This window comes from Dendroctonus ponderosae, unplaced genomic scaffold (assembly GCF_020466585.1).
Source record: "Dendroctonus ponderosae isolate FM_Combo_2020 unplaced genomic scaffold, Dpon_F_20191213v2 Dpon_F_20191213_1, whole genome shotgun sequence".
In the NCBI taxonomy this organism is placed as follows: Eukaryota; Metazoa; Arthropoda; class Insecta; order Coleoptera; family Curculionidae; genus Dendroctonus; species Dendroctonus ponderosae.
Genome location: NW_026017110.1, coordinates 61,914,047 through 61,940,162, shown reverse-complemented (window position 1 = coordinate 61,940,162; position 26,116 = coordinate 61,914,047). Strand labels below are relative to the sequence as shown.

Below are 26,116 nucleotides of genomic sequence, written 5' to 3'. Positions count from 1 at the left end.
TATAATATATAATAGAATAACGCGAACCGCATTGTTCGAAATTCGGAAATTTTAATGCGGTACTACAAGCAACTATTTTAGTTTATAAATGCTATACATGGCTTTTTTTCGTTAAGTTCAACTCTCTGGTAAGACTCTGTTTCAAAAATTTTATATTTTTGTAGTGAAGCCAACCCCGATACGCCTTTGTATGTTTATCATTTAAAAATCTTGAACCGTTTCCGACTTTTTGCAAGTTTGAATAATTGCAAGACAAACTTTTCTGTTACACCGTCCTTTTTCTACAATGTACGTTTTAGCATTCGTTTGCTAGAAATTTAACTTACCTGCCAATAAATCAGCTATACATTTTACATTAGATAAGATGAACGATTTCTACTCTGAACCCTTCTATGAAACCCAACTATCCAACATTTGCTGTCTTCGTACGAAAAAAAAGCATTATACATTTTATTTCATATATTATTTAACACTCAAAATACATCAACGAAAATGATCTACACTGATCAAGATTATACCTAGAATTAACAAGGCTAAATTGTTTTTAAGTAAAAAACAGCTTATTAGTGCACCATTAGTGCACGCTTACTGAGTATCTAATTTCTTCACTCCTTCCTTATGGCGAGCAATAGCTTCTTGATGTCTTTTGATCTGTTCCTCATGGAAAGTTATTTCATCATGTAAGTGAGTCTTCAACTCTTTTAACTGTTCCCTTTGCTAGAATTCAAAAGCCTCTTATTAAGTGATTGCTTAGTTTGAATAATTGGAATTTATTTTGCTTCAATGTTGTTGGCTAATCTGTTCAGCCCTTTCCTATATAAGCAGAATCGTTGTTTGATTTGCTGATGCATTCGAGTCCGGACACACTCGGGGTGATGCTAACCTTTTTGTAAAAAAACTCCTCTTCTTTAGCTGCTTCAGCTTTACCAAATGCACCACCAGCTTTCCTGATGGAACCACCACCACCACCTCCTTTACCGGCACCACTACCTAGGTCACCTAATTGGGACATAAAACGAAGATTCCTAAAAAGAACATTATGTAATAATCCACAGAGGGTTTTAAGCTGGGTAGTGACAAATCAAGATTCACAAGTAATATGTAATGCCTATTCGAAATATCTTACTTCACTGTGTTCAGCGACAAAACTCTCCCATTGCGGATCGAATTCATGTTTTAGAATTGTCGGCCTTTCTGATAGAAAACTCAATTGTAATCACTACAAAAATACTTATGACAAGTCGAATATGGAAAACAGTGATGCCGATGATTGCATCTTATATTTTAGTACAGACAACGTTGAACGAACTTTTATCATATTTGCTCAATTGGGACAGCGAAAATGCTTGAATTCATCAAATTAAGCTGTCGAATCATGGTGAAAGGAGCCAAAGCCCATTAGCTTTTCGTCCTATGGTTTAAAGGCAAACTGATTTTCAGTAAATATTAAATATTTGGCAACCACTTCACCTTGGCGCCCTCTTGCAGTATTTTTACAATATCAAGTCAAACGCATCGAAGGAATAAACGACTTCTAGTCGATAGTTAGTTTTGTTTTTCTAAGATGGTTAAATATTTAGCCGCCTTCTACTCACCTCGTAATTAACCACAAACACTTGAAAATTAAGATATTGATTTTTGAATTTGGTCCTGCCGATTCGCTTGCACCTGCAGACAGTGTTCATTTCATTCATCATTTGAAGATGCTAGCCAAACGGGCGCTAGCGAAACGTTGCTCCAAAATCCTACAGACGACAGCATAATAACAGGAAAGCCATCAGTTTTCATTGATTTTTAGCAATGACTGCGATTGATTGGATTCAGTTCAATTTGTCGGATTTTGGGGAATAAAATGCAGGAAATGAATGTAAAGATTTTATTTCTGTACTATATTCTATTTGCATTTAAGCAACTTTATAATTTGGACCGTAAAAAGTATGGATCTAACAAAAAAATCACTTAGATAAGTCTAGTATAAATAAAGTTAAAATATTTGAATTTATTCTGTAATACTATAAAACTATAATTTTATTGGCTGTGCATGTATAAACTGTGTATAAATTTAAAATTTTCATTAAAAAGATGGAATAATTACTACTAACATACTCCATAAGTCATAAACCAATCTACTATCAGAAGTAATTCATGAGACACTGATAGCACAGCAGACTTCATCTTTACATTTGAGGCGAAAAGAAAAGGTTAAAAAGAATCACATATGTACATTGGAAAATTGAACAATCACCAATTACTTAACTATTTTACTTGTCTAACTGTGCTATATGTGTTCTTTAAATAATAACGAATTACTCTGTTAAAAAGTCCCTACAGAAAAAAGTTTGCCTGATTTGTTACGTGATAAAATTGAATGTGAGAAGCGAGGTGTAGCTTGCCTATGAAAATTCCTACACTAAAGTACAAAAGAGCGACTTATAAAAATCTTATTTTTTCATTATTCTAATCAGGCTTAGGCCAACTACAGCTTCATCATCGACTGATTTTATCAACATAGACCAAAATATCACGGGATTCATTTGACGAATGCCAACAGTTTTAACCGTTAAGAGGAATAATCTTAATATCATATTTTTTCCTTTGTATATAATGTTCCTGATGCCGGATTCAACATGAAAAATGTACCTTTAAAACCTTACTAATCGGTAAATAAGAAGCAACAGCAGTTACATGAAAATGATTATTACACAAAAAAAGAATTTAAGCAACTCCATTCAATTCAATGTGTAATCTAAAATAGATATGTATGTCTCTACCACGTTTTCTAATTATAAGTTTCTTGGAAGACCAACTAGTATAAAAGCCGTACTTTCGCAGCGGCTGCTTAGTAAAATTAGCTGTAACTGCCGCAATATTTCGATCTGTTTTTTTTATAATTACATTCAGTTTTAAATGTGTTTACGAGAACATTATCACTTTTGTTATATTGTCTTTGTGCAGCAATCCAAAAATGAGCCTGTCGAAAAAATCCCCAACCCAAAATAGGGTTGATTTATCTCAAAATTGCTCGTAATTTTAGAACCAATTACATACTTCCTAATAGTAATCTATATGTAAGACACCATTCTGATGAACGCCCGACTTAAAATCTGTTGCTGCCAAAGCTTTTGGGAAAAAATTACTGAAAATTATCATGAGTTAAAGTGATTTTTGGTCAAATTAACATCTTATTTTCACGATACTGTTATTACTTGGTCATTTAGCTATTTGAATTAGCATTCGGCTTCTTTCAGTTGAAGTAGACGGGTAGGGAGATCAAAGAAAAAATTTTTTTTATCTACAAATCTCGCTATAGATGAAAACCATCCTCGGCACTCACGACCTCATTCGATATGGCAAGTCGCATATATTATTCGCTATCTTGTCCATCCCTAAATATAATTTTTAAATATAATACCTTGATTGAGTATTTTAGAGTCCAAATATTTACCCGATATGATGATGAGGTGTGGCCTGAGGTGAAGGAGGAGTAGGTGTTGTACTTGGTCCCGTATCGCTCGAGTTTGAGCCAGCTGAAGACTGATGTTGAGCCGGCCATTGTCCCTGTTCACTTTGCAACCTATTCCCACATAATGTGTTCGGGATGCCTTTGAATTCTCGAAAACAAAATTTAAAACATACCTTTGATGTGCTTGTTGTCTGGCTCGAAACTCTGCAGCTTTCAGCTGCTCCAAGTGGAACTGTTGTCTTTCAGTAATAAGTTGTTGTCTTTGATATTCAAGACCTTCTCGTTCCCTTTCCATTGTTGTTTCGAGTTCTTCAAAGTGACGGAGTTTTATTTCCAATTTTTTCATTTGAGTTTCCACCAACAGCGCGACCAATGATTTGATTTTTCTTTCTTCAACTGCCGCCAAATGTTTGGCTTTAACGGCGGCTGCAGCCAAAGCTGCTGCCGCTGCACTTTGCATCTCGCTGTCTTTCACCTTTACTTCACTGGAAGGATTTTGCATTTCAACGTCTTCTGGGTCCGATTTTACCTAACATATTTCCATATAAGTTACAGACTGATCGGTTTCGGTTGGTTACTTACAATATCAGGTTTTTCTTCCTTGGGCTCACTAGGCGCGTCTTCGTCCTTCTCCTTTTTCGTTTCTTCCTCCTTTTCTGGTGTTGTTCCCGCTATTCCAGTTAAGGCTAAATTAGCGCTGGGGTCGTACTTACCCGAAGCCGAAGACGCTTCAACACTCTTCAAATGAGCATCCATTACAGCCGCTGGAACTAGGATAACATTTTGCGTCAGATAATTTCTTCCTCTTGATAGTCAATAGTTGGTTTATTTATACCTTCGTCTTTAATGCTGGCAAATTCATGCATTGCCGACTTAGCTGCAGCTGCCGCTACTCTGGGATCCACAATGGAAGCTAAGAATGCGACAGTGGACATTATTGGATTTCCTGCTTTGCTGAATGGAATCGGTTGATAAGCTAGAGGGCCTAGAGTACCACCAGCTTCCGGATCTTCCAGATAGGGATCTTCGATCGGCAACCGAAGAAAGTGTAGAATGCATTCATCTTGTGTTCTTGAGCCCACATGTTCGCAAACTTTATTCCAATCATCTTTATACATTTCAAGACCTGGAAAAGCATACTCATTAAGATAATAACTATCTGCTTTTTCCGGAGATTTGCAGTTGTACCTTCAAGTAGAAGCAGAGTTTCTTGTTCTGTCCATTCGCGTGTTAGCGAAGCGGCTGTTTTATTTCTCAAAACAGCCGGTTTTTTCGAATATTGATCCAATTTTAATCCAAAGCTAGCCAAATTTTCTGAGCTCTCGGGCCGCTTAATTTCTTGGAATTTTTCAAGATCCAAGAACGTTTTTGCCGCACTGGGCTGAGGTGTTTTGGGTGGATTTACAGGTTGCAATCCCGAAGGAGTATCAGATAACACATGAAAATGTGATGTCGGTGGTGGGCCCAGTGGGGACGGCCTTGCATCTGAATCAACTTGATAATTAATCAAACCCCATTGCTCCAAAAAGGCATGAACTCTCATTATGGCACAAACATCGCCAGCCAAGTTTCTCCTACAAGCTGTGCTTGTTATGTATTCAGTGGGATTTAATCTGTAGGTATCTATCATCAAATTGCTAAAAAATAGATGCATTTTGAATTCGCGCATTTAACGAAATAAGATGTTAAACTAACCGGTAAGCCAAATAAATTTCCGGTGTTTTCGATTTATTCTTTGCATTAAAGAACTCGGGCATGGCTCGTTTTTCAATTTCATGTATGGAATTGTAATCAAACCACGCTGAGTACGACGGGATGATTATGTGGTGAGTCTGTTCTGTAACGTTGTCTTCTTGGCCGTCATGCTGTGCATTAGTTTCACTAGTTTTTCCCGTTTGAGAATTATCTTCATTTTTCTCTTCTTGTTCATCCAGCTCCATAATCGACCCACCCTTCAATGGTTGTAGTTCATGATCCTTCTTAGCTGCTCCATTAGGAGATGTGGATACCTCTACTATATTAGGTTCGGGAGTCGGATCGTCCATGTCCTTTGTAGCATCTTCGTCGTCTTCCTTACAACTTTTTTTACTCATAGGTGCATTTCTTCCACTTTTCCGTTTTTCCCTTTTCGGTGAAGGTGACCGCTTTCTTTTCCGGTCTTTCTTTTTACTGTTTGTTTCTTCTGACGGGTTCATCAAATCTTCGACTGACATTAGCCTTGGATGCACCTTTTTCTTTCCAGTATCATCTACTTCATAATCTTCTTCAGACATCCATTCGTTATATTGGTCAGTATCAAATATCCAAGAATATGTGATTCTCCAGGGCTCTGAGCGTGGACTTGGACTATCTAGTGACATGTTATCTAGTCCAACTGCCTCTAAATTAACCCATGTATCAAACGAGTCTGGGAAATAGTACCAATGCATTAATACCATTCTATCTCTTTTTAAAACTGGTCTCCCATATTCTTCAACGGACGAATCAGTTGAATTGTAAATAATGTGAGTAGCATTTTCGTCGGTATCTGAAATCTGTCCATTCCTTTTTCTGATTATTTCTTTAATTCTCGGGCAGACTGTTTTGTCAACATTGGGGTCAATATAGATTATAGGGATATTGTACAGCTTATTTTGAATTAACGCCTTCTCCATGGACTGGAACATCTCATATACTTTGTCGACCTTTGATGTATTCTAAAATAGTTAGCAAAACAGGACATTGCTTAAATAAAGCCACAACACCAAAGAAGAACCATGCGCCATGCATACCTTTCCTGTTGGAATTTCAAAACGACGCCAACCATGCTCAGTTTTAAATTTATATGCCGCAGCTAAAATATGACATAAACCGCCTCCGGGTTTGAAATCAAGAAAGTACCTCACCTAAAATTGGGAAACGCGGAATAGAGTATAGAAGGTTTTGGTGTCATTTAACTTTTCTTCAGGAGAAACTGTTTTTTCTCATAGCATTTTAATGGACATATATATGACTACATACGTGATGATACTTACAGGTATTCTAGTCATTGGCGGTTTTTGAGCTTTTTTGCCTAGAAAATCTTCTTGAAATTGCAAAAACTGAATTAAAGTTTGAGATATCGACTTATTTGTTATAGGATCATTATTCATGTACTGAAAAGAAAAGGGTTAATTGGTATCAGCGTTTCTTTTAATGTTATGCTTTCGGTGGGTTAATAATAACTAGACGAGTTTGTAGAAATTACTTAATATAATACAAAGTTAGTGATAGAAGTTGCTTTCTGATTTTCTGTGAAGAAAATCAATCTTCACGCTTTTCACATACGGACACAACGAAGAATAAATCAGTGCAGTATTAGACCTGCCTCTGTTAGCATGCTCTGGCCATTATTCCATGGTAAAAATGCACTGAATTATTGAGCCCCGATGATGGCCTAAATAAAGCCGAAACGTTGGCCCAAGAAAAACAGTGGTTTTTTTCTTCCACTATCTATTGACCGGTTATCTCAAAGACATAAAGCAAAATCTATTACTATTTAAAACTTCAACAATAATATAAAATGAAATATATTAGTAATTAAAATAGCTGATTCAGCTGATTGTGACTTGCCTTCTTTGCATTCTTTTGGAGCCAGTTCTTAACTCCTTCTAAGGCATTAAGAGTCTCCGTACTCTCAAAATATTTTGTATTGGGACCTCCGTCCATTTTCGGTCCTATGGACATCATTTCTGTAGTGTTGTTTATCAAATTTTGTTCACAAATATCACAAACGCATCACGCTTTCATAAACCGGCAACCATTTTGATATTTGATATGTTTCTTGCAGTGTTGTCGATGTGGATGAGTTCACAGGACGCCATAGATTGGTTGGAAGTTTCAACTAATTTCAAATTTAAAACATCTTTAAAATGTTTCAATTGGCGCCGAGTATTTCGTATGTCCAAAAAATGTGTTCACTGCGTCAAAGCATGGTCAAAGCTAATCCGAGCATTCGAGAGCTAATAGGTTCGAAACCGGTTCAACTGCTATTGCTTGGGCGTCACAAGTCAAAAACCTGTAATTCTTCATAGCTTTTTTGAGTAAAAATCCATTTTGATGAGTCTCTAGTTTGAATTCCAGCCGAATTTTTATTCAGTTAAGCCATAACTACTCCAATCCAACCCCAAAACTACCTTGCCGGTGTGGTGGTTGGACGAAGAGGATGCCTAGCAGCACCGCCAAATAAATGAAGAGGAGGCAATGCAAATGCAATCACCAATCAACTGTACGTGATGTATTGATATTGCAATACACGAATGGTTACTGAATACAAGAACTTATGTTTCGATACTTTAGGGGTGACCTAATAAATTACCCTCACGAAACTTGTGTTTTGATAAAGCGGAACGTCCACCCACTAAAAATGGGTTAGTTATATCTACGCACAATGCGGTAACAATTTATACACAATGTCGTATTACTAAAAACTGATAATAGACAAGTAATATTTTATAATGATAGATGATTACTATCAATACCCTGTAATTACCTGCCCCAAAAGTAAGGCAAAACCTGACCGATATACGCACGGCGACGTTTTCTTTTTGGGCAGTTCTTATTTTTATTATTACTGGTACGACTACATATTCTCAGTGGTTCTTCAGTTGTCGCAATTTTATACTCAGTTTAGCATCGACAACGCGCATTGGCACTGGTCTGGTTCTGCTACCATCATCCACTGCCTTCTTGCAAGTCGATATTATTCCCATTTGTGTGTGTTTTGAAATGCGTATGCTTTTTAGCCAATATGTTCGAACGGTAAGTAACTGACGTAAATTTAGTAACTCTTTTCAAATTTTATTTTATTTCTACTATTCATTTACTAGAACTTGGTAGGTTTATACATCGAAAACATATATTACCCATACATACTGCAGCTACTTTTTCTCCTAAAAGCGTCTTTTAGGGGAAGAATGTTTGCATTCGTGCGTACGAATGCGAAAAAATCCTTTTAATAGAAACATTGTTGTTTTATTGATGTGTAATGTGAACCATTAATCAACTGCGATTTAATGGTATACACCATTTACTTCTGTAGTGACTGCTTTACTTCTGTGTAGATGAAACCGGTCTAAAAAGCAATATTTTGAATGCAATACAGTTTCTCTTTTGAAGTTCCGCTGACCAGAGTGCAGTTTTAAACACCGCGAACCATCGCTTGCCCAAAAATGCATTTCCTCGTATCATATAAATTGCCAATTTACACACTATATTGTTGTGTGGAATTTGGCTTGAAATCAATCACTGGTAGAAATATGGTTAAATGCTCGCGCTCTTAAGATTAATTGTAGACGTTGGGGTTTTCCAGGCCAAAAAGATCAATCTATAAGAATACGCTTAGCAGAAATGATGTTATGTTAGTACGGATCATGTACGGGTGCCATTGACCGAATTTGGAAAATTCAAGGAAAGACCTGTAATGCTTAAGTGTGTAACTGGGGCAATATTTTGAAAATACAACCAATGTATCGAGAATCGGGCTTTTGTCGCCAAGCGGCGCTTATATCACGCTTTAATAACCTCGTAAATATATGTAATTTCACTCTTGGTAACGGTATTCAACTTAAAAAGTTGTGCAAAACGCATACGAGCAACTACATGATCACGATGAATTTTTTCAACTGCCGATGCAAATCTTGACCATTTTTTTACTTACCGCAATTGAACTTGAAAGTGAGAAGATTGTTCGAGATTTTCTAAACTTATTAAATGCAAGTTGTAAAAATAATATTATATTCAATCTCTTTAACGAGCCCATTATTCCGATGATTTAATTTAATTTGTGTGATTGATTGGTTAAACTATTGACAATGTAACGGATTTTTACTCCCCCGGCGAAATTTACAATAAGCATTAATCCGGTCAGTCTTGTTTTATTTGTGCCAACATGGAGTGATAGTGATTAAGCGTACATTTTATACGTAGGTTTCAGATTTGGTCTTTTAATAGAACGTGCGTTTTTTGCAACTAAAAGTTAAACAAAGTGCAAAGCGCCCCACTTTGAACATGACTCATGCTGTTCTATCAAACATATTATTCAACCCCATCAGTCTGCCACATCGCAAAGCGTTTTATTGTCGATGTTTTTGCACTAAAGTTTTAATTACCTTTGCAAAAACAACTCATCAGACGCAAAAATCAGAATTGAAAATGTTATCGGCTTCGAATAATCCAGAAGCGAGTATTTCACGGGATGTCCACTCCACGGCCTTCCACGCTCCATTTTTTAAGCTCGCCGTTAAGCACATTTAGTCAGTGCACTTGACTAAATTTCTTTTCATTCGCTAATAAAATCTACGGAACGGCCCTACACGCTCCATTTTTTAAACTCGCCGTTGAGCACATTTAGTCAGTGCACTTGACTAAATTTATTTTCATTCACTAATAAAATCTACGGAACGGCGCTACACAATTTATCCATCTGTAATAGGCATTTGGTTATTACTAAAAGATGCCGTATAGCTAGAGCAGACAGAGAAAACATTATGAACAGCTAACTTTTCTTATAAAACATTGCTAATAAACAAATTATTTCAACAAAATCACAATATTAAACAAAATTGAGGAATTTTAAGTACATTACACCGGTTGAAAAATCTTGCAGTTTGATATTATTATTTTTTTAATAACTTTATTATAATTATACTATTACAATTATAATTAACAATTTAAGGAAAATAGGGATGTACCGACATGACAATGTGAAAGAAGCATCCTTGGCCCCACCCTAATTTAAACAATAACCAACAATAACATAACCTAATAATATCTCCAATTGTTATAATTGTCAGCCGGTGTTATTAGCTGGAAAGTTAAAGGACATAAAACTGTCTTAAATATGCCTCCAAAGAAAAGGCGCAACATTAACTGTGGCAGCGATAATGAGCTGTCTGGAAATGAATCGGAAATATCAAACTCTAGTCATGAAAATACTCAACATCACTATTCTTCTGAGGACGAGCATCCCGAGCATGAAACAGATGATAGCTCGGACATGGATATGGAGGAATGCGAAAACCGTAGGAAGGAGCTGGGCAAAGATATACAAGAGTTGGAGATCCAGTTTAATATTCTCAGGGAGCGTATTTACACCGAGCGAATTGAGCAGGTTAAGAAACAAATAGCTGAGCTTCAAGCTGGAACCTCATCTCAATACGTAACTCAATTAAATCTATTGGAAGAAGAAAAACGTTCTAGAATTGAAGTAGCAGGCGTCTTAAGGGATGTTCGAATGGATACTTTGAAAAATCAGTATGAAGCAGAAATAACAGCTGCTTTGCAAAATTTTGAGAATGACAAAAAGTTGGCACAAGACACTATCTACAATGAGTTAATGAATACTATCAAGCAACTGGAAGAGGATAAGAGAAACAGCGAAATTGCGTGGGGCGAAGGTGGCAAATGGGCTGCAAAGAAAGGTGCTACTCCAAGAGCGAAAAAAGCAGTGACTGTCTCCGGGCCCTACATTGTTTACATGCTAAAGCCTGAAGAAATTATGGAAGACTGGACTACGATAAGGAAGGCATGCCAAAACACGTAATGTTTTTTAGTGAGTATTCAAATGTTTGTTCTTGCTTAAATATGTTATATGTTTTTAATGTTTATTAGCTGCTAATAAGTATTGAGTAGCTTTCAGATGAAGAGATGCATTACGATAATGATTATGATGATTATGATTTATAAGTGTTTTGTTTAACTTTTTACATAATTCAGTTCGGCATGTTTTGTCTTTTTAGGATCTGATTCATTATTAGTATAAGAGACTTTTGACCCTCTGAACACTATTACTATTAGTTAAAGTATTATATTTATTACATATGTGTTAGGAATCATTCCATTATGTTAAGTAGGCATATACGAGAGGTTTCACTATTTATTCTAGTTTGTTAATCAAATGGTGATATTAGCTGTACCTGAGTTTAGAAGTATTTTTAAAACGTTGTCGTTAGTGATAATTCACTCTCAAGAATTTTACCTAGTTTTTTTTCTGATTTTGTTCGAAACTACTTTATAACTTAAAATTTTTTTTAAGTTCAAACCTGCATTGTACTGTATATACAGCGTAAGTTGTATTTAACTATTTGCTGTGCAATATGTACAATGTATGGAAATATGCTGTGCCTTATTAGATTTTAGTGTTATAATATTTTTGTACTGATTTTTGACAATAAAATAAAAAAATATCTAAGTATTTTCATCACGTACAGTATCTAGAAACCTATTTCGGCAACTAGGATATTAATTTGGACTGGAATATTTGACGATATTACAAAGTTTACGGCGAGAGCAACAAATAGTGATTACCGTTCTTAACGATAATGTCGGTTGACCCATAGATTGTTGTGGCTTGTAAATCGTTAAATAGAATAACTTGTGACAAATTGACTGCTTGCTCGTTTTCTCAAGAAAGTAATTTTCTATCTGATCTGTAAGTGATTATTTTTTTAAATATCACAAATGTCTTATTTGAACACGAGTTTCTCTTAATTAATTTGAGTGGCTCATTCTGGAATAGCAATTTCAAAAGAGAAAACTGGCTTAAACGAGGACAACTCATAGTTAGTTTTGCGCGGAATATTACTTTACATTACACCACACCAAGCAAAATCATATTTTGTATAAATATAGTCCATTATGTTTGTCTCACGCTCTATGTTTTTACAGAACGCTTCGTTTTAGTTTGATCATGGTTTTCATTGTAACATCTTTGAGTAATTGCGATGAAACTACCCACCAATACTTAGAGAACGCCGTGCGAAGCCTAAAAAGTCTGAGGCAACTTGAGACTTTAAGTAGAACAGGTACTGCGAAGCAGGCAGCCAGATCTAAAATATATCGCCGAAGCCACCAGGTAGATTTTAGGGGAATTGGAGATTAATTAGTATCTGCATGCGTACAGGAATCAATATTTTTAGTATGTCGATGGTGTCCCGCCTTTAGCGTTGACGAAGGGCGAATTAGCAGCTATGTATGATCAAGCGGTTGCGAAAGGAGAAACGTTAAAATTAGACACTGGAAATCATGATTACGTGCACGCACTAGTGCATCATCTAGATGATGACGGTTCCCCAGAAAAGCCTATGAATGAAGATTACACATCCCCTGGCTCCCATGATTATCCAAGCCAGGATCATGATGCTCATGATTATGGCCATGATACTACGCATCATGACTACAATCATGACACGCCACATCCAGAGTCCACAAAGGAAGATGGAGGATTTTACTATTACTACTATCCAATTAAAAGCTTTTTGGATGAGATCAGTTCGCAACCTACCGAGGAAGATCACAGTGTGCGTATTATAACTACTGTATACACGTTGTATAAACAATACAAATCGATATACATAATATTAATAAAGTTTTACATCCCAGGTCAGTTATCATAAACCATCACATCACCATAAGGAACTCACTACCTACAAACCACCATTCACGTACCATTCACACCATCATCAGGTACTTTTCCAATGGCACATTGAAAAAGTTCTGATATCAAAACATATTTATTTCAGCACAATATTACAATACAAAAAGCTGTCGAGAAAAAAGAGGAGAAACCCATGGAGCATCCTTTAATCATGGCTTTGTCAGGTTTTATAGGCATGGCGGTGATGTTGGTGTTCCAAAAATTTGTTTTACCCAAGTTTGAAGCGAAGCCTAAAGTGAATGGAGCAATTAAAAGAAAAGACGATCTGGATGACTTTGCCAGATTTGCTATGAACGCAATCGATGGAAACTGTGCGGAAAGATTTGCTTGCGAGTTGACGAAAACAGCCAGATCATTTGAGATTGAAGACAACCGATTCTACAAGTAATCAGCTTAGTGTTAATTCCGAAGACCGAAGTATTTTCAACAAATTATTTTAGATTGCTGAAAAGAGTAGCGCCAGGAGCTTTTGGAAGATACATTCAACATTCCAGAAAATACGCAAATAAACAGCTGCAATGCACAGCGATTCCTTGTGCACGGAAAAGACCGAATAACAATCAGAACAAGATTCAGATCAAGAAAGTTGCAAATCCCAACCAAAAAAATAAAAAGAACAATGCTAACAAGAAACTTTAAGAATGAACCAAAGCCATTCTAATTTTATTAAGTGATTATTTATTTATTTATTTATCAGATTATGTATTTATTACTAGTTTAAGGCAATAAAACTGCACAAGTACGTATGATTGTTTTATTATTAGAAATAAAAATGGCAAAGTAACCAATTGTGGAAACGTAAAAATAAATACTCCTTAACTGCAAAAGTCGCATATAAATTACAGTCTTAATTTTGTATTCTATCTAAAATACAATTAATCAACTTATATACACGAAGAACTACATATAAAAATGACAAATACAAATTAATTGAAAGTCCTGGAGTAAAACGGAGCAGCCTTGAGACATTTCTGTTAATTAACCTATTGAATACAACATGCACTTTATTTACCTAATTTTTTGACCAGCCATTAGCGGTGTTACTTTACTACATTACACAGTGCAGGTGCTGTCTATTTTTTTACATCAGGATTTCCAATTTAATATAAAGTGGATGATATAAGCCAAAAAGCGCTATCGATAATCCAAATTTCAGTTGCCCCTTAGTACAGTAGAGCATTGATTTGGAAATAAAATTAATATTTTTAAAGTGGGCGATAACCGAAAATATTTGTCTCCCCCTCAAATAGATGTTAGACGAAATTTTCTTTAACTGAAAATTCAAATACAATACTGAATTGTACTAAATATTCAAATTTACGTCGCAATTCCGAAAGTTTTCTTAATGAACGGGGATGACACCTATTAAGGAACTACATGCATACTTAATTTATAAAGAGAGTGTGTACCTTAAAGTTTTTGCGATATAAGAATGTCTTCCTACCAATATTACTTGTCTTGTAATGATTTCAGTCAAATGTAAAATGTTAAATACTATTTTTCAAACGACGGTCAGAAATAATAAATGGTTCGCATTAAAAATGGTGCGTAAGACTATAATACATTATTGTGCATTAATCGAGTATAACGAAATATCACTAACACTGCTAAAATACGACAACAGTAGTCGGATTACAAGACTTAACCTAATATTAAAAAAAATTCGAAATAAATATATTATACAAAAATACACGAGCACAATTTAAAATAGAACAGTTAATGTGAAATCAAAGTAGTTGAAATGTTGGTACTTTCTCAAAAAATAATATTCAGTTAGTATAAAATACAGACTAGGAAAATTCATCGTGTCAACTGCATAAAATGTCATGACATCACGTTACAGGTACAAGTATTATTTGGAAAATACGTGAAATTAAGCACAACTATTCAACAGTATTTCTAGGCGTTGAAATATACGCACTACAGGATAAAGCTTATCTACCTGATTGACCTGCAATAGATCGAAAGCCCAGAAAAATATCTAATATTAAGTAATTGATCAGAATTCAGCTAAATTTTATACATTTAGTATGTTTTACATCTGGTATATCTGATATGTTAAGACGATATCCTGTAGATGGCACATAGAATGAGCATAAGCTAGAGTTAATGTTGCATGAGATTTGTAATTGCCTTCAGTGTTAGTGAATCATTAATTCTTAAGATAAATTGTCATGGTATTCTACGTTACTACAAATCAAAAAGATTATCGTCTAGTGAACAAACACGTGTAAAAAATAATTAAATTTTGAGCAAAACCTTTGTTCATGTTTGGCGGACAAGAAAACGAGATTACTATGGTTATTACGACTATGAATACAAATTACTAGAAGATCTATATTAGAGTACTTTGGTTTTCAAAACCGTGGTGATGGTTTTTACTGGGAAACTTTTTTCAATTTACAAATTACTAAGAGTACAGAATATATAAAAGTACAGCACATATAAAAATACCCAAACATCATCTGAAACCAATTAGTATGGCTCGTTTTTTTTGGAATGACCTGTTTTACATGGCACAACTACAGTAATTGTTTATAATTCACATAAACCATGAAGTTCTGCATAATTCACTATGGCCCTGTGAAGAAACTCATACTGCGCCTGAAATAAAAACAAAGTGTAATGAAATAAAATACTAGAAGTTCATGAAATTATTTAAGTTGGTGTGGCTACATATACTCACATAGCTGTTTATAAGTGCCTGCCTCTGCGATCTAAGCTTACGAGTAACTGTGAATACGTCTACACGACGTTCTGTTCTTAGCTGCTGTACCAAAATACTCAACCCTATGAACATAGAGCTTCTATCAGACCCCAGGTTACAATGCACAACCATCGAAGGGGAACAGCCTGTCCTTATTATGGCTGTTTGTGAATAATCGACTAATTCAATTAAACCTCTGGTCACCTCAGGTACCTAAAACAGACCACGCTTTTCACAAAAAAGTCTAGAACGTTACCGATTTCAAAATGCGGATTGCCTTGCGAGACGAGTTCAAGAAATGTTGCATTTTTGAAATACTTACCTCTCCATCAACCGTGGGCCATCCGTGGTACTGCAAGTGCGTAACCTTATGCTCCTCAAGATCCCGGCCTTTGACGTAAAACTCCCTCCTAGTGTAGTACGGACAAGTCTCAGCCTGCATGTATCTTACAGTGATATGATCGTAGGTGGCATCGCAACTTTCTTCTGGCCAATATCTCGCACATTTCCCGTCTCCTAGCTCCGAAAGCATCACAATCACGCTGATACCCTGTTCGGAAATCATGCGCCAAAAGTCTGTAATTGTAGCTTCCATAGGATCTTGGCTTATTATGAAAGCCTCACTGTTATCATAGCCTTCAATAAACGAGGCGTTAATGTAAGTAGAATGCTCTCGCCCCGAAAGGGGAGTTAAAATCACTCTGTTCCGATCATACGGAACAACGGCGTCAGATCTATTCTTGTCTCGGTTTTCTTCTCCACTAGCCACCGAACAAGATTTTCTGTCTTCAAAAGCATTTATAATGTTCTCGAATTCCTCTTCCAGTTTGCACTTATTACCATCTTTATCGATTTGACGCAGTTTATCTACTGACACTTTCAAATCATTTGCAGTGATTTCAGTATCCCCATACTGTGTGACTTCCATCACAGCGCGATAGATAAAGATGTATTGTTTCTGAAAGTAAATATTTTTTTAGAGATTTGATGGTTTTCTATGAGAGATTCAATAACTTACCAGAGACTGAACTAGGAAATTTCTTTGGTGACGCAGATCACATATGGTATTAAATATAGATACCTGACTTTCGTCTCTCAGCTGTTGGAGTAAACAGTCGAGAGCAACTAAGGTTCCAGTTCTTCCAACACCCGCGCTGCAGTGAACCAAAATGCAGCCCTTTTCAATTGAATAAGCTTCATTCACTCGTTTTATAAATTTGATAATGCCACTAGGATGTTCAGGAGCCATGAAATCCTTCCATACTAAATAGTGGTACTGCGTCACGCGCCGTTCCTCTGGCTCCTTTCCATTTCCAGACCTTACTATCCTCAGTTCTCGGACTATGTAGTCAGAGAAACGAATCTCTTGAATGTGAGTGACTGTAATTTTGCCAAACACTTTATCTCCGTCAGTCTTATCTGGCCAGTATTTGGCGCATTTAGTCTTGCTGTACTCTTCCAGGTTAGTTAGCATTAGGATCATTTCCAAGTGCTGCTCCCATATCATTCTCCAAAATTCGTTTACTGTGGTGTCCATTGGACCTTGAGCACAAATGAACTTCTTACGTTCTTTATAACCTAATACGAAATTAGCATTAATATAGTCAGATCCAGCAATACTATCAACTTGCGACAGTTTAACTCGCGTTTGGTCGTAGGCTTTAATATCCGGATATCTATTCTTGTATATGTTTTCTTTGCTATCAGAAGCTCTAGTAGTTCGATCTGAGAAACGATCAGGGAGAAGTTCAAATTCTTGTTGAAAACCATAATCAGAGTCCCTGTGATGTTCTACATATGCAGCTACTAATTCAGTCTTGCTTATGGGAGTCATATCGGGGGGATTGAGAGAGACCAGTCGTTGACGACCACGGAGATTTCTAAGAGATGTTCTAAATGTGATCATTTCAACAGCTTGTGCGTGTGCTTGTTTTGTGTACCTGTGCAAAATGCAAAGAACCCCAAGAAGGAATAAAATCACAACCATTAAGCCGCACAGGACTTGAAAAATAAGGCTCAGTGTTTCTGCTCTAGGAGCGGCCAAAACTTCCGGTCCAGGGTTCATCATATCCAAGTAATTACTGTAGGCAGCCAAAATGATCGGATCAGAGTTTCCATGTACTGAAAAACGCGAGAAAACGATCCAATGCTGTAGATTATAAAGTAACGCGATCTGCTTACCGATTATCTCCACAAAACCGGTGTAGTTGCTGTTAATGTCCAAAATGCCGTCATAAGGTGGCAATGGGTCGCTCAGCATTTCATTTCTGCGTACGCGATTTGCCATATCACCAGCTGCCGTTTTATTTTCATGCTTTGTTTTAATTTTGTCTTCTCGTGGAGAATTATATGGTCGCAGGCCAATACACTCATCACAACCGCTATTTGTGGTATTAAATACTTGCTCATCGCCGAGAAATATTTCCGGGTGAAATGTCGTGCTATAAGCAACATGATAAAGAACATTGATTTCGAACGACAAAGGGAGCAAACAGCTACTTACCTGCTAAACATTTCGGCTACGTAGGCACCGCCCTTTGGCGTTCGATGTGCTTCTTGGTAGGACATGATTGTTAGGTCTTCGGGAAGTGGCAGTTCTGAGAGTTTCTGTTGATCCTCCATGCGAACCAAGTAGATTCGGTAGCAGCAAATTGGGCCGTTCCGTTCAGATATTCTTGGCATGAACAACTTGAACATCCATTTGTCTTGTTGCTCTTCGATCTTCTTCCATCGAATGCGCGATAGTTTTTGCTTGTCCGGTAGTGTAGGCGGCATTTGACATGACAAAGTCTTTGATAATCCATTTTTCCGCAGTCGTGTTACTCCAGAAATTTGTACGGTGTAATTGGTGTTGGCAGATACGTTATAGAATCGGGTGGACAGATTAATTTCTCGAATGCTCGCTGCTTTTGGGCCCCAAGTTACGTGATCCAACTCGCCTTGATCGTTAATGAAAGACGCATTTCCTACTAAATTGACGTTGTATGATTGGATACTTCCATGCGGTTGACGAGGAGGTTGCCAGGAAACATGGACGAAATTAGTATGGCTAATGTTATCAAATCGACACTCTATTGAAGCGTTTGATGGAGGACCCGAAATGCCATCCATAGTAGTTCCATTCACAATTTCTGACCATGGCCCACATTCCCGACTATAGTCACTACATGCGGCCACTTGAAAATTGTATATTGTTGCTGAGTTTAGTTCCGAGAACATATAAAGATAGTCTTTTGCTGGCTGAATAGCTTCTAATTTTTCAGATGTGTTGTAGGATCTAAGAATCAGATTATAGTAGTGAATATGATCTCTAAATTTCTCTGGAGGCATACTCCATTTAATCGTGATAGAACTGGAAGTCACGCCGGTAACAGTGACATCTGGAACGAATATCGGTTCTTCATCAAGCATTTTCAGTGCATTGCTCGTGGCGTATTGGCTGTCCCCTTGTGGATTCTTTGCATGAATTCTAACAGTATAAGTGGAGTTGATTTTCTCTACGTTTAGAATTAACGAGTTTTGTGTGTTGTTAATATTCGATCGATAATATACCCACTCGGTATCGTTCTCAGATTTATATTGTACAATGTACTTCAGTTCGTTCGGGCTGTTGCCATCGTTCACAGTCCAATTTAAGAATATTTTGTTTGTTCCAATTGGCTTGATTACATCAATGCTTATCTGGGGCTTGTCTAGCACTAAAATGGCTGTAGAACCATTGGTAGTCGAATTCTCATTACCAGCTGTACACGTGTATGTTCCGTTATCTTTTTTAGTAATTTGTATTCGTAGTACTGAACTAATAGCAGTTTCATTCACCGCAGTTGTATTCCACATGTCAAATGGCAAAGCGTTGGTATCTTTGAACCAAGTGATATAATCGATAGGATATCCTTCAACCAAACATTTCAGATGGACAGTGTTATATATTTTGGTATAGACAGGAGGACTAATTTCTAAAATGCTAACGGGTTTGGTGACATTGAGTTCAATCTCTGACAAATCCAAATCACTCGCGTTCTGATTAGTGGCGTGACATACATATTTCCCAACATGATTGAAATTGATATTTAAAATATGGAGAATGGAAACTTCGAACTTGTTGGCTTCCTTATTTATATTTTCACTTTCCATTTCCAGTTTAAACCTGGAAATAAACGTATGCAGTTTTATTTAAAAAAATACGGGAGAGCTGAATATGCATCTGAGCATATTAAACCGCTGATTGCGTGTGTTTTAACGATTTAATTTCCAGTCGTCCCTTAAGGACTGGTTTGCGAATAGTGACTGACTTGAGACTCTTAACATTTGCATCAACCACTTTCAAAATATTCTGAAATTGGTAAACATTTTTAACTGGTGGGCGAAAAAAATATTCGGGCTGTTTTTAAAACTGTTTTCATAATAATCGTGGGATACTTGGCAACTTTCGCCATAATAAACGAACAAAACACACTTTGTCAAGAGTACCAAATTGTGTGTACTAAAAATATCAGGCTTCCTGTCCTGTGTTATTTTATATGCAAAAGGTATGACAATCAAGGTTAATAGAAATTGGGCAGTGATTCTAACAGATTTGAATAGAATTTAAATTTATCGCTGGTTCATTCTGCAACTTAATACTGTGAAATAATTCCACAGCAAAGGACTTGGGCATTGATTTTTTAGATTGAAAGATTGCTAAATAATTGAAGATTTCCTTTCAATCTTACCCGTCTTGTGCAGATACGGTTTTGTCATTGAAAGTCCACATCATATGGCTGTCCATCCACTTGGTTTTACAAATAATTGTAACATTTTCTCCTAGAGGTAAACGCAAAGGGTTTGCGTGTTTATCCACTTCGATGGTTATGTTGAGCTCTTTGTCCACTTGTGGAAATTCGACTAGGATGGAAGCAAAAAGATATTTCGAAACCATTGAATATTGAAATGATTACTAGGTTTTAACAGCTAATTTATAAAATTATATACTGTGTAAACAAACAGTACTAACATAAATTTGTTGTTGAAATATTTTATTAGCAAAGGTTTTCGGCATAACAGAGACTGGCGCACAATTATATAAGCAATAAAATATTGAGGGATTGAGTGACTTACCTACTGGGTTCCCATACACGAAAGGATAAAGTAGTATACCCATTATTGCGTAGTGGCAAAGGGCTTGGCATAACATTTTGAGTTTGTATTAAGTACTATCCTAACTTGCACAACAGTTATTAGTAAGCACTAACGTTTAAGGACAATTCAAACAAAACAAAGTCATTTCGCCTGTTCTACTAATGTAAATACATTGGACACAACTTTTCAAAAACAAATTGCCGACTACTTTGTTATGGAAGCCATATTTGATACAGTGTATCCAACTTTCGACAAGAAACCTCAATTTTAGAGACTCAAAAAAATTCAATACTCAAAACCAATTTTTCATGCACTTTGCGGGAAATATTTCAACAATTTTGGATGGAAAACGGAATTCAATTTTAACCTTTTGATTCCTCCATGGCAATCAATTGCCTCAAGCGAAAGCGTATATTGATCAATACTTTGAGCCACTAAGGCGGTTGGTGACACTGATTGAAGTAGTAGAAATACCTGGCAGTAGAGGCTCAATGGGACCATAGGAAATCCATAGAGCCATAGAGCATCTAAAAAACTCATTTTTTATATCAAAGCGAGGTTGTCAGTCAGGGCGTAAAAGGATGTGGTTTCAATTTTCTTTTGCGGATTTTTTTAAATTCCGCCAATCTGAGGCGAAGCTCGAGCTTCAAAGGGCGTTTGATCAAAGCGCAAGTTGTTGGTTTGATTAACGCATATTGCGCGACCGTATATCGCCCGAACGATTTGTTTGCTCACAGTCGCCTGTCGTTTGGTTAATAACACATATCATGAGATTAATATTCGACTAAAAACTCGTTAGTTGCGGAAACTTCTGCAATTAACATTAATAAGTAGTGGAACAGGAAAAGTCATGGCAACGTCGCCATTGATATGATGTCAGGCGAAGAATAGATTTGGGGCAATTTTTTCCAATATCGCATCTATTCTACGCATTTTCCATACACTTCTGTTACCATGACCGTGATTGCAGATAATAAAAGCCGTTTTGAAGGCGACGGTTCTCCCCAGAACTCAGACACAGAGTCCTTAGGGTAAGTACGGTACTGACCTTTTGGATTAGTGCAATCTAATATTATGTATGGGTCTCTAGCTTGCATAGTCCAATGGTAAGTGATACAGAGTCCCTACAGGATTCTGTAATAATCCGCCCTCGACCATTTCAAGCCAGGTCATTTAAACCAATTCTGCTAGACGAGTATTCACCATTGAAAAGGTCGTCAGGCAAGCGAAAGTTGCGTCGCTATGAAAATAGTATGTATCTATCTGATGTAACTTTACTGTTTACTTGAGTTCTGATCTTTACTCATATGCGTGTTTTAATGTTGCCCTGTACGTACCTACAATTCCAATTCAAATTCATTCCTGGGTTTCAGTCATTTATTGTCTCTATTGCCTTGGCATGCTTAAAGCAGCAGCAACGCTACACATAAAAACTGATGATGGTGGAAAAATACACCGAAAGTATTTTGATTAATAAATAGAGACAATAAATGACTGAAACCCAGGAATGAATTTGAATTGGAATTGAAACACAGTCAGGAAAGTATATACAACGTACCTACAATTTCCAATTTCAAAAAATCAACTCAATGAAAACCTCGAATAACTTTTCTAATCCGATGGTTTGTAGTATAGCTCCCATTAGATAGAGCATCCAACCAATTTTAATAACACCGCAATTGCGTCGACCTTATAAATCTTCAAACGTTGCTAATAATTGAGAACGCGTTTGTTACGTCCTCCTTCTATTTTCACCGAAGTAGAAGATTCCGCTATGCTCCGTCTATCGAGTTTCATCAGTGGCATTTCTTATTTAAGGACTAATTTTGCAATTTCAAGAAGACCAGCGTGACGAAAAATTAATCGTAATAGTAGATCCGTATAAAAGCCCTTTCGCGCGACTTCTTGAAGATTCCAATGCCATGAGATTTTGGAATGATTTCACTAAAAAGTCCGAAGAGGAGCAAAGTAGCATTATCTGTGCGTTTTCTCAACGCCAGAAACACCCGCTCATAGAAGAGAGCGCTCCGAATAACGTCGACGCTCATGTGGGACGAATTTCCACCAAAGTAAAGAGGTCGATTAAAACGAAAAAAAATTTGTCCATTGAGGCGGTAAGAGATTCTGAGCTGGATTTGCTGGATTTCTTTAAGTCTAAGCCTCAGAATGTTTATGTGAAGTCACCTTCAACATCATTTGATAGATTGTTGCTCAGAGCCATTGCCACCTATCACGGTCTTCAAATACGAAGTAAGTCAGCATTTGGATAAAATTCTATTTAACAGTTCAATTTTTTCCACAACAATCTACTTGACGGTAAAATTGAATTTTCTCAATTCTGTAATTTAGGTGCAGTAGAGTTAGAAGGGAGTTCCAAGCCGCAAATTAAAATCTTCAACGATAGAAAATGTTGGACGCCGGCCAATTGTTTTTTAACAGACTTTATTAAGCAGCTGAAAGGAAACTGAACCTTTTGCCAGCCCCTGCTGCATAATATTCAAATTACAATTTAGTTAATATATTGTCTTAGATGTTTTTTATCACTGAAAACCAATCACAGAAAGGTTTAGTTTATTGAGGTGTGGTTTGTGCAATATAAATTATTATTTTTTTTATGTTCAGTCGCTGTATTTTAGTGTTAAAATGTGATGATTGTGGGGTATTTATAATTTCTTATATGAGAGTAAGCTTAATAGCCAATTTGACATAGTCACTGTATTTTACATTGTGAATAAGATTTTTCTCTATTGAGAATGACGATTGCACGTGCAATAAGCAATTATGTACTATTATGACGAGCACTGCCATTTGTACATATATTTTTACAATGCAGATGTAGTATATAATAAACTTTGGTTGCTTTTTCCACTCCAGTATTTTGCTTTCTTCCAACGTTAAGTCACTAAGCGAATACTCGTTGAAAACACATGTCCAGTGTTCAAATAGGTTTCATCAGCAAGAAAATGACTGAATGACAAAGTAATTAGTATTTTATTGAATTATTACAAATGAAATTTATATTACGAAATATATAATATAAAAATATGTGAAGTCATGTATTTACATTTAACAAATAACATACCTTAAAATTTAGGACAGAAATTCTAAAAAAAGTAAAGCGCTGCTGCTGTAGTCTCAACTTTCATTGCTGTTTGTTGTATTACAATGTAAATGGTTGGGAGCGTCAGCAAACATAACTTTCAGCTTGTAAGCCTCAGCAACTAAAAGGCTAATTTGAGAACTACTCCATGACTGAGTTGGCAGATTTTGTAGCAACAGCAAAAGCCCTTGAAAGTCTCTTTCCCTCATTAAATCCTCTTTCCAGTACAACAGAAAGGCCGCACACACATATAACTGGAATGTTGCGAAACAGTCATTCTCAGCTAAGTATGTATCCCATAAGCGAATTGTACATCGTAATGGCAGCTCTCTAGTAAGCAAATTATTTAACCATCGAAATGAAAACTGCAAGTAACTAACATTGTGTTGCTTCAAATGTTTGTGCAGGGTTTCGTCCACTCGTTTGATCAATTCCTCTAACTGCAAAACCTTCTGTTGTATTCCAATCTGAGCAAAAACGTAATTGTCTTGAATTCCATCCAGAAATTTTGATAAACACCAAAATGAATCCGCTTCAATAATCTTACGGTTTTCTTCAGAAAGAGTATCTACACTAAATGTTTCAAAGGGTTTATTGTCTGAGATAAACTCTTGGAGAAACACCACAAAAAATGGAGTAACTAAGTCGTTAATTCCCTGTACATATCCCGATGCGGGATGTCTACTTGACCAAATAAAGAGTATTCGTTCAAACATATTTTGGACAGTCCTCTGCTGGAACAGTGTTATCGTAGGGTTCATCCTTGGCACATCTATATTTATTTGATGCTGAATATCGCGATTAACTTCATCGTGTTCTGTGTAATAATATTTTTCAACTAACGTCCAATAATCCTGTCGCTTTCTCTCTAACACACCCTCCCGTCGCTCCACGTTTATTGGCAAATAACCCGACAGCAATCTCCAAGTGATGCCGCGTACTTTGACAGGAATCCCAGACCAGCTCAGTTTGCATAACTCTTGAAGAGAAGGCGGATTTACCAAGAGAGCCTCAAATCTTTCCAATTTCGACTCGCTGTCTTCTTCTTGTGGAGGATTGTAACAATGCATTTGCAAAGGTCTTCCAGGAATTCGACTAATTCTCACTATTTCCGCATCTCTGATTATTTGAGGGGCTGTATCACTTAGATTTTCAGTTGAAGATCTGTTGATTTCAGTCGTACTTCGATGAGAATTTAACACATTTAGAGCTGCAGACTGAGAAACTTTTTTTGATATTTTAGTATCTGAAAGGATACATAAAGTACTTAGAAACAACTTTTTAAAATATCTGTGATTATTAACGGCCTTTACTGGAATTTTTTCTATTACGTACTTTTTAATCCAGTACAGAATTCATCATCATCAACTGTCCATGCATCGCTCACTGAAGCTTGGAAGTCTTGAAATGATGTTGAACCTTGAGGTTTGCTCTTGCTGGTACTTCGGCTCTCTCTTTTGGGGCTCGGTCTGAAATAACAGTTTTAATTAAACCACAAGTTCCTTTTTAAACCAAAGAACATCTGCCGTTTCCCGATTATTATGCCATCATTTGTAGGAATTTTGTGCAACGTTTCGCTAGCACGGATGGCCAGCATCTTCAGAGTAATGTTCGCTCAAGTGTTTACACTGGACCACGCAAGCGCATGAAGCAAACACTCCGATCAAAAAGTTAAATATGCGTGGTAGCAAAACATTAGGACCAAAATCCTGCAGGCAACGTCATAATAACTCGAAAATCAGCAGTTTTTCAAACGATGGCCGCGAAAACTTTTACAAATTTACAAGCCAAGAAACGTTGATAACTGTACTGTGAAAAAGGGACACCATTAGGAAGGGGGTAATTTATGTAGAGTTTTATACAAAAACTTTATAATTGATGACAGAAATCTTGAACTCTTGGCTTGATAGCCACATAAGAAGTTCTAATATAATCATACCTGCCAGGTACATTTTTAATATTTTTCTTCCAAAAAGACGTTTTGTCCTGATCCCCGTCCATCCTCAGCTCAATCAAATTACCAGCTTTGAGTATAAACCTTCCATTATTTTAATATAGGCATTTTCCAGCTAGGAACACCAGCAAAACACTTTACAAGTTCACTTCCCTTTATAGGGTTATGTTCAAATCGTCTTCATTCACAAGCTCTGGTTAATGCTTCGTATTAACTGGTATGAGCAATCTGATGCACTAGCGGTACTTTAATGGTTCTTTTCAAATTCAGGGCGGTAGACTTAAAATCGCCTACAATATGACCTTGAAAAAGAGTACTAA

At 36.5% G+C, this 26,116-nt stretch overlaps 7 protein-coding genes across 11 annotated transcripts; 3 read left to right on the top strand and 4 right to left on the bottom strand.

Annotated features, from left to right (window-relative positions):
* Positions 1-444: 444 nt before the first annotated feature.
* On the bottom strand, positions 445-1,262 carry LOC109540945 (ATPase inhibitor, mitochondrial). The gene is made up of 3 exons (XM_019909504.2): positions 1,127-1,262; positions 884-1,025; positions 445-717 (listed from the first exon to the last, which is right to left on the bottom strand). Exons 1-3 carry the CDS (start codon positions 1,171-1,173, stop codon positions 586-588), a joined length of 321 nt encoding a protein of 106 aa, XP_019765063.2. The 5' UTR covers positions 1,174-1,262; the 3' UTR covers positions 445-585.
* A 600-nt stretch (positions 1,263-1,862) lies between these two features.
* On the bottom strand, positions 1,863-7,308 carry LOC109540937 (SWI/SNF complex subunit SMARCC2). Of its 2 annotated transcripts, none has more exons than XM_019909492.2 (10): positions 7,055-7,308; positions 6,478-6,597; positions 6,235-6,348; positions 5,159-6,147; positions 4,652-5,100; positions 4,299-4,589; positions 4,046-4,233; positions 3,637-3,992; positions 3,446-3,574; positions 1,863-3,386 (listed from the first exon to the last, which is right to left on the bottom strand). In XM_019909492.2, the coding sequence occupies exons 1-10, from the start codon at positions 7,169-7,171 to the stop codon at positions 3,365-3,367; spliced, it is 2,775 nt and encodes a 924-aa protein (XP_019765051.2). In that variant the 5' UTR covers positions 7,172-7,308; the 3' UTR covers positions 1,863-3,364. The 2 variants fall into 2 exon arrangements, with proteins under 2 accessions (XP_019765051.2, XP_019765050.2); XM_019909491.2 differs by having other exon boundaries at positions 5,159-6,159; positions 7,055-7,307.
* Positions 7,309-8,014: 706 nt separating this feature from the next.
* On the top strand, positions 8,015-13,661 carry LOC109540942. Of its 2 annotated transcripts, none has more exons than XM_019909499.2 (6): positions 8,015-8,242; positions 12,164-12,335; positions 12,400-12,780; positions 12,863-12,946; positions 13,003-13,301; positions 13,358-13,661. In XM_019909499.2, exons 1-6 carry the CDS (start codon positions 8,232-8,234, stop codon positions 13,554-13,556), a joined length of 1,146 nt encoding a protein of 381 aa, XP_019765058.2. In that variant the 5' UTR covers positions 8,015-8,231; the 3' UTR covers positions 13,557-13,661. The 2 variants fall into 2 exon arrangements, with proteins under 2 accessions (XP_019765058.2, XP_019765057.2); XM_019909498.2 differs by having other exon boundaries at positions 8,018-8,242; positions 12,149-12,335.
* Positions 9,710-11,667, top strand: LOC109540944 (breast cancer metastasis-suppressor 1-like protein). The gene has a single exon (XM_048670804.1). It carries the CDS (start codon positions 10,323-10,325, stop codon positions 11,022-11,024), a length of 702 nt encoding a protein of 233 aa, XP_048526761.1. The 5' UTR covers positions 9,710-10,322; the 3' UTR covers positions 11,025-11,667.
* On the bottom strand, positions 13,658-21,399 carry LOC109540936 (tyrosine-protein phosphatase 69D). Of its 3 annotated transcripts, none has more exons than XM_048670801.1 (9): positions 20,722-21,399; positions 20,337-20,508; positions 18,128-19,771; positions 17,806-18,065; positions 17,565-17,745; positions 16,643-17,516; positions 15,947-16,582; positions 15,604-15,837; positions 13,658-15,521 (listed from the first exon to the last, which is right to left on the bottom strand). In XM_048670801.1, exons 1-9 carry the CDS (start codon positions 20,795-20,797, stop codon positions 15,453-15,455), a joined length of 4,146 nt encoding a protein of 1,381 aa, XP_048526758.1. In that variant the 5' UTR covers positions 20,798-21,399; the 3' UTR covers positions 13,658-15,452. The 3 variants fall into 3 exon arrangements, with proteins under 3 accessions (XP_048526758.1, XP_019765049.2, XP_019765048.2); XM_019909490.2 differs by having other exon boundaries at positions 16,643-17,504; XM_019909489.2 differs by having other exon boundaries at positions 16,643-17,745.
* A 78-nt stretch (positions 21,400-21,477) lies between these two features.
* Positions 21,478-23,610, top strand: LOC109540943. The gene is made up of 4 exons (XM_019909503.2): positions 21,478-21,773; positions 21,833-21,993; positions 22,561-22,992; positions 23,092-23,610. Exons 1-4 carry the CDS (start codon positions 21,697-21,699, stop codon positions 23,208-23,210), a joined length of 789 nt encoding a protein of 262 aa, XP_019765062.1. The 5' UTR covers positions 21,478-21,696; the 3' UTR covers positions 23,211-23,610.
* A 108-nt stretch (positions 23,611-23,718) lies between these two features.
* On the bottom strand, positions 23,719-26,079 carry LOC109540941 (TBC1 domain family member 22B). The gene is made up of 3 exons (XM_019909497.2): positions 25,782-26,079; positions 25,178-25,311; positions 23,719-25,088 (listed from the first exon to the last, which is right to left on the bottom strand). Exons 1-3 carry the CDS (start codon positions 25,841-25,843, stop codon positions 23,878-23,880), a joined length of 1,407 nt encoding a protein of 468 aa, XP_019765056.2. The 5' UTR covers positions 25,844-26,079; the 3' UTR covers positions 23,719-23,877.
* Positions 26,080-26,116: the final 37 nt, after the last annotated feature.

Bases quoted from the DNA above. Each gene is read 5' to 3' on its own strand.
- LOC109540941 (XM_019909497.2), bottom strand. From the start codon at position 25,843: ATGGACGGGGATCAGGACAAAACGTCTTTTTGGAAGAAAAATATTAAA. The intron at 25,312-25,781 runs GTATGATTATAT...CTGTTATTTCAG, and splicing joins ATTAAAAATGTACCTGGCAG to ACCGAGCCCCAAAAGAGAGA. The intron at 25,089-25,177 runs GTACGTAATAGA...GTATCCTTTCAG, and splicing joins ATTCTGTACTGGATTAAAAA to ATACTAAAATATCAAAAAAA.
- LOC109540944 (XM_048670804.1), top strand. From the start codon at position 10,323: ATGCCTCCAAAGAAAAGGCGCAACATTAACTGTGGCAGCGATAATGAG.
- LOC109540945 (XM_019909504.2), bottom strand. From the start codon at position 1,173: ATGAATTCGATCCGCAATGGGAGAGTTTTGTCGCTGAACACAGTGAA. The intron at 1,026-1,126 runs GTAAGATATTTC...TGTTCTTTTTAG, and splicing joins TTGTCGCTGAACACAGTGAA to GAATCTTCGTTTTATGTCCC. The intron at 718-883 runs GTTAGCATCACC...TTTGAATTCTAG, and splicing joins AGGAGTTTTTTTACAAAAAG to CAAAGGGAACAGTTAAAAGA.
- LOC109540942 (XM_019909498.2), top strand. The intron at 12,781-12,862 runs GTGCGTATTATA...TTTACATCCCAG, and splicing joins CTACCGAGGAAGATCACAGT to GTCAGTTATCATAAACCATC. The intron at 13,302-13,357 runs GTAATCAGCTTA...AAATTATTTTAG, and splicing joins GAAGACAACCGATTCTACAA to ATTGCTGAAAAGAGTAGCGC.
- LOC109540943 (XM_019909503.2), top strand. From the start codon at position 21,697: ATGACCGTGATTGCAGATAATAAAAGCCGTTTTGAAGGCGACGGTTCT. The intron at 21,774-21,832 runs GTAAGTACGGTA...ATGGGTCTCTAG, and splicing joins TCAGACACAGAGTCCTTAGG to CTTGCATAGTCCAATGGTAA. The intron at 21,994-22,560 runs GTATGTATCTAT...TTCTTATTTAAG, and splicing joins GTTGCGTCGCTATGAAAATA to GACTAATTTTGCAATTTCAA.
- LOC109540936 (XM_019909489.2), bottom strand. From the start codon at position 20,797: ATGTTATGCCAAGCCCTTTGCCACTACGCAATAATGGGTATACTACTT. The intron at 18,066-18,127 runs GTAAGTAGCTGT...TGTTGCTTATAG, and splicing joins GTAGCCGAAATGTTTAGCAG to CACGACATTTCACCCGGAAA. The intron at 17,746-17,805 runs GTAAGCAGATCG...CGCGTTTTTCAG, and splicing joins CGGTTTTGTGGAGATAATCG to TACATGGAAACTCTGATCCG.
- LOC109540937 (XM_019909491.2), bottom strand. From the start codon at position 7,171: ATGATGTCCATAGGACCGAAAATGGACGGAGGTCCCAATACAAAATAT. The intron at 5,101-5,158 runs GTTAGTTTAACA...TCTATTTTTTAG, and splicing joins GAAATTTATTTGGCTTACCG to CAATTTGATGATAGATACCT. The intron at 4,590-4,651 runs GTACAACTGCAA...ATGCTTTTCCAG, and splicing joins AACTCTGCTTCTACTTGAAG to GTCTTGAAATGTATAAAGAT.